The sequence below is a fragment of the Orycteropus afer genome, unplaced genomic scaffold, assembly GCF_000298275.1.
Source record: "Orycteropus afer afer isolate SDZICR_OR568_19922 unplaced genomic scaffold, OryAfe1.0 scaffold00055, whole genome shotgun sequence".
NCBI classification, from domain to species: Eukaryota; Metazoa; Chordata; class Mammalia; order Tubulidentata; family Orycteropodidae; genus Orycteropus; species Orycteropus afer.
The window spans coordinates 3,630,114-3,636,554 of record NW_006921642.1 but is presented as its reverse complement, the minus strand read 5'-3'; the positions used below and the strand labels follow the sequence as shown (position 1 = coordinate 3,636,554).

General features: G+C 37.4%; 1 protein-coding gene across 1 annotated transcript in view; it reads left to right on the top strand.

The window, feature by feature from the left end:
• MYO16 (myosin XVI) overlaps positions 1-6,441 on the top strand; it is a 974,663-nt gene that overhangs the window by 629,357 nt on the left and 338,865 nt on the right. The window contains exon 21 of the mRNA XM_007938926.2: positions 3,426-3,578. Coding sequence (XP_007937117.1) covers positions 3,426-3,578 — 153 coding nt within the window. The remainder of the gene's footprint in view (positions 1-3,425; positions 3,579-6,441) is intronic.

The window sequence follows — 6,441 nt, the reverse complement described above, 5'->3', positions numbered from 1 at the left end:
ATGTTCAGCTCACATGCCTGTCTTTTGTTTGGCTGGAAGCCACAGGTGTGGGTTCAATTCCAGACCTGAAGGGCAGCTAGGGGCCATAGTCTCAGTGATTCCACCAGGCTCTATCAGACCAGAAAACCTGGTCCTCTTTTTTTTCTTTTATTTCCTCCAAATGATTTTGAGTTTTGTTCCACATTGTTCTCCCTCTCTATCCAGGATCTCCTACACAGATCACCTCCAAGTGGTCAACAGTGGTAGCCAGGCACCATCTAGTTCTTTTGGTCTCGTAGTTGTATAGGCTGCAGATTGCTTGGTGTACCAGCTTCTAGGACTAATTGTTTCCATGAATATTTGGTTTTCTTCATTCTTCTTTGCTCTGGATGAGGAGACACCCATCATTGCATTTAGGTGGCTGCTTGTAAGCTTTTAAGATCCCAGTCACTACTTGTCAAAGTAGGAGGTGGAACAATATTTTGTGTAGTATGTTATCCAGCCTTGTTTTCACTGAAGATATTGAGCTTCCTCTTGCCAGAGATGTAGTCAATCTTATTCCTGTGTAATGTTTTTGGAGAAGTCCATGTATATAGCTGCCATTTCTATTGTTGAAAAAAAAGGTATTTTCAATGAATAAGTCTTTGGACTTGCAAAATTCTATCATGTGTTCTCCAGCTACATTTCTATCACCAAGTCCATATTTCCAAACTCCTGGTGATTCTTCTTTGTTTCCAACTTTTGCACTCCAAAGAGCAGTGATAATTAATACATCTTGATTGCATGTTCAGTCAATTTCAGACTGTAGAAGTTGGTAAAAATCTTCAATTTCTTCATCTTTGGTGGTTGGTCCATAAGTTTGAATGCTTGAATAATAGTGATATTAACCGGTCTTCCTCACAGGTGTATGGATATTATGTTATCACTGACAGCATTGTACTTCAGGATAGATCTTGATACATTCTTTGTGCTGATGAATGCAACACCATTCTTCAATTTGTCATTCCTGGCATAATAGATCAGATTATCTTCTTATTCAAAAGGGCCCAAACCAGTCCATTTCAGCTCAATAATGCTTAGGATATAAATCTTTATGGGTTCTATCTCACTTTTGACAACTTTCAATTTTCCTAGATTCATACTTTGTACATTCCATGTTCCAATTACTAGTGGATGTTTGCAGCTGTTGCTTCTCATCTTGAGACGTGCCACATCAGTAAATGTGGGTCTCAAAAGCTTTACTCTATCCACATCATTAATGTCAGCTCTACTCTGAGGAGTGAGCTCTTCTTCATTCATAATTTGAGTGCCTTCAGACCTGAGGGGTTCATCTTCCAACACTATATTGTGCAATGTTTCACTAATATTCAGTTAGAAGGTCATTACGATAATCTAAGTAATAGATAGGCAGAATCTGGATATATTTGAAGGTAGTGCCATCAGCTTGCTGATAGGTCAGGATGAAAAAATTGTCTCAGGCTTTACTTCCAGGTTCTGGTGTGAGATGTTGCAAAGATCAAACTGCCATCAACAGATTTCACTGAGGTCTTGAGGAAAATTGGGAATTTAATTTTGTAAACCTGATGACTGAGATGCTAACTAGCTATCCAAACAGTGATTCAAAATGTCCTCTATGTTTGAATGGGATAGATAAGTCCTATTCATGGGAAATGCCTGAGATGGAGATACAATTATGATGTCACCAAAACTGAGATGGATTTGCAAACAGTTTGGATAAGATTGTAAAGGAAATGTGCCAAATATGCATTCACCTATGTGCTTCTGGAGTTAATGGGAGAGGCCCAGGGTGGAGATTTACATGTGGGCTTCATCAGCACAGAGATCAGATATAACTATGGGACTGAATGAAACTACAAAAGAAATGAGCACATTTGGAGAATAGATCAAACTCCAATATGAAGAGGTCGGGAATTGAAAAGGAATTAGAAATTTTTGGAACCTCAGAGACTATGGCTCTTACACATCCTTCAGGCCTGGAACTGAACTCACTCCCATGACTCCACATTCAGGCAACCAATGACTGGCCTAGAAGGTGAATAAGAACATTAGGAAGGTATACACTTAGAACAATCAACCATAGGAGATCAAAAGGGCAGTATATGCCCAGAGATAAAGCTCAGAAGGCAGAAGGGGTAAGAAAGACAATAGAAATAGGAAATACAGGAAGGAAGTGGGAAGAGAGCTTTTACATTGTAAGGATCATAATCAATGTCACCAAAAAGTATATGTATGAGTTGTTGAATGGAAAATCGATTTGCTCTGTAAGTTTTCACAATAAAAAAGTAAAAAACAAACAAACAAAAGGAGATCGAGAAAGAGTGATCAGTGAGATATGAGGAAAGCCAAGAGAGTGTGGTGTCCCTAAAGACAAGTGAGGAACGTTTCCAAGGATGTCAGAGGATTCAACTCTGTCAGATGTCAGTGGGAAGTCAAGAAAAAAAATGAATGTTGGATTTAGATATGAACAAATCACTGGTGACTTCCATGGAGTAAATTCTGATGGAAGAGTGGGAACAAGAGTTACTTCGAATGGTTTCAGGAGATAATGAAAGAAGAGAAAGTTGAGATAATAAGTAGAGACAACTTTTGTGAGGCTTTTTATATGAAAATAAAAAGATAAATGGAGGAGTTGCTACAGGAGAAAGTAAGGTCAGCAGAGATTTTAGTTTGGCTAGATTTGAGGATTTTATTTAAAATTTTAAGATTTTAAGATAAAGTTATTTTATTTTATTTTCTAAGAGTAAGGAATTCAGATTTTAAGATTAAGAAATAACATATCTATTTCTTTATACTTCTGTTTTGCTGTACATAGAGTCACTATGAGTCGGACCTGACTCAACAGCACCAAACAACAAAAACACTTCCTTACGGGAATTACTGTGGGGAGAGAAAAATAGATGATTGGAAGAATTTAGAAAATTATATGATAAAATAAATCATTTCTGCAGTAAAATTTTTAGACAGTTATTCTTCCCATAAGAAACCACATATTTACTCTTCTTCTCATCAAGATATGATCAGAAATAAGGAAAACAAGAAAGGCTTTCTTTTCCTTGGAATCTCCTGGTAAATGTAGCTTTGATCTTCATTTGCTCACTAGAGTGGGGAATATAATCTCCTATTAGAAATATTTTCAAATGCTCAAATATCTTCTAGAATCAAGTATTTCAAAGGTAATGCTGTAATTTTACGTTTTGTTGTTTTTAGCATTGGCTACTTAAAAATGCACAGCCAGAAACATCAAACAATGTGAAATGAAACTCTTTACTTTGACTTAGCAGGCAATACAAAAACACTTTATCCTGATAGACGATTTGATTTTGATTCCTGAGTCAATATTTTACCAATCTGAAACTGTCATAGAATGAGTAGATCTTCACTGCTGGATTATCTTGTAAATTGTTTTCTTTTTTTCCCCACAATAGCTTTGTGTCAACATGACCAATGAGAAGATACACCACTATATCAATGAAGTGCTTTTTCTACAAGAGCAAACAGAATGTGTACAAGAGGGAGTTACCATGGAAACAGCATATTCTCTTGGTAACCAGACTGGAGTCTTGGATTTTTTTTTCCAGGTATTCATACAATATAATTGGATACTTTATAAGATGTATGCATTTAAATATACTAGAGAAACAGAAAATTCTTTCAAGTAGCCTTATTTTGAGATTATCTTTATATGTGAAATTCTGTAATGTATTTTTAATCTTTCAAAATCTATGGAGGATCACAAATTATCTTTTACTGAAGTATCACCAATTCATTGAAAGGACAATAAAAAATTGGATCATTTTGTTTAAAAATATTCGGCATTGGTTCTGTCCCTAAAATTCTCCCTTTAGCATGGTTAGAAATGTTCAATTCCAAAAATAATAATTTATAAAATAATACCTAAAACTAAAGAAGTCATAAAACATGCTAATATTAATCCTTCATTTATCATTAAATTTTTAAAAAGTTATATATAGAAAAATTGGCAAAAAATAGATTAATCAGTATATATTCATATACAAAATCTTTTGTTAAAATAAGATTCAGAATGTCTTGCACGTGTTTTTACTTACATTTAAATGTAAAGAGCTTCCTTATCTGTAGCACATAAGTAACCATCTATTATACAAACAGCAACCTTATCTACTAATATAAGGGACTCTGATGGCATAGTGGTTAAAGCATTCAACTGTTAATGAAAAGGTTAGTAATTGGAAGCTGCCACCAGCTGCGCTGTGGGAGAAAGATGAGTCAGTCTGCTTCCATAAAGATTTACAGCCTTGGAAATCTTAATGGGCAGTTCTACTCTGTCCTATAGAGTCCTTGTGAATTGGAATTGACTTGATGGCAGTGGTTTTTTGAGTATCATTTAATGTCACAAGAAGACATTATGTAGGTTGATGTACATTTCTAAAACAATTGAACTTTGTTAAAAACAGATTACATTCAGTTATTTAGAAAACAGTTTCTACCCTCTATTTCCATAAATGTGAACTTACAATTTGTTTCCTTTTATGCTTTTTCCTAATATTGTAAAGTATACTCTTGTTCCTACTACAAACTTGTCAACATTCTTTCCATTGATTATATCAAAAGCCATCTTCTTGCACGTATTTAAATCATCATAATACAAATAGTGTACAATTTACCTATTTAAGGTGAAATAAATGTCTTCAAACTGACAGCAATGTATAGTTATGTGTAAATAGAAAGTCTCTAATACACACTGTTGTGCCCAGGTTATGAAGGAGTTGCTCGGGGAGAAATATGCCAACACACGACAATGCAAACGCAATAGGAAAGTTTATTAGCTAACTTAAGTTAGGGTCTTTGCCCTTACCAGATCGGTGGCTTGAGCAAAAGACCCTGTGCCCCAGTATTTTCACAAATTTATGGAAAATTATGGGGTGGAACAGCACCAGGGCAAGAGGATACAGATGATTGGTTGTTGCTAAGGAATTTAGGGCAGTGATCTAAGATGTTGGGGGACGTAAAGAAACCCCCCGGCTTCAAAGTCCATTTAGGAAAATATTATCTAGGGAGGATGCAAGGCTCAGGTATGTGGAAGACTTTCAGGAGCCGAGCAAATCTCTGATACGTGCTCAATCCGGATGGCTTTTGTGATGCGTGCTGAGTTCGGAGGAAGTTCCTTGATACCTGCTGAGACTGGAGGGCAGATAAAGGCCCTAAGGAGTGTTTAGAATTCCAAAAGTCCTGTTAGTATTGCTGACACTAGAAGGTTTCTGGTTAAAGATTTTCCTGGAGGCTACTAGAACTCTGGCTTCAGATTGACTCACATTTCCCCCTTTTCTTGTTATATACACGAGGAATCATCCTGTTGTATTACAGGAGATAAAGGCTGATATTGCTGCCTCAGAACCATAAGTTGTACAGTATTAACCCAATCCTTCACAAAAGATATAAGCTTATTTATAATGCAGGGACCAAAAGTTAATATGATTATAAGGACTATGAAGGGCCCTAAGAGAGTAGATATTAAAGTAGTTAACCACGGGGAGCTATTAAACCAAGACTATAACCATCCTTCCTGAGCTTCACGTTCCCATTTTCTTAGGGCAAGTCCTTCTCGTACCTTGGCCACGGACTCCTGGACCACTCCCATGTGGTCGGCATAGAAGCAGCATTCTTCTTTCAGCGCTGCGCACAGCCCCCCTTTTTGGAGAAGTAAGAGATCTAACCCTCGGTGGTTTTGCAACACAACCTCCGACAGCAAGGTTAGGGATTTCTCTAAGTTTGAGATAGAGTCTTCTGTTCTTTCAAGGTCTTCATCTATAGCTGCCCTCAGTGAATGCATGCCTTGATTCTGTACTGTTAAAGAAGCTATTCCTAGACCAGTCCCTGTCAAGCCAACCAGAGTAGCTAGAGTAAGAGCTATAGTGAGTGGTTCCCTTCTTTCTCTATTGGTTCCGCCCCATTGCACATACATCTCTTCTTCTGGGTGGTAAAGAATTCGGGGCAGGACAGTCACTAGCACACAATGATCTGAGGACAGATTGAGTACTTTCAAGTTTAAACAGGGTAAAAGTCCAGCTTTCGAGCAAAGCCACCAACCCCCTTCCCTGGGAATAATCCAATTAAAGGACAGGTCTATTTTAATGTAAGAGGTGCAATGCTCTTGGGCGTTGGGAGGCTTCCCCATGCATAAGCCCTTCCCTGTTACACACTGTATAGTAATTCCTACTTTACGGTCTTTCCAAGAGCAATTCTCTGGGTTCAGGTCATGAGAATAGCTGAAAGAGGTGTTAATGCCTATTGCTTCATAAAACGGAGGTTTTTGCATTGTATCATAGCCAACAAGTTTGAGTCAGGTTAGGGCCAGTACAGTTAAGTGTTTGATAGGCTGCTAGCATTAAGTCCCAGAGAGGGTCTGTAACATCAGGAGTTACAGTGCTTGGTTCTCTCACCGTCTTCCCTGTAGGGGGTATG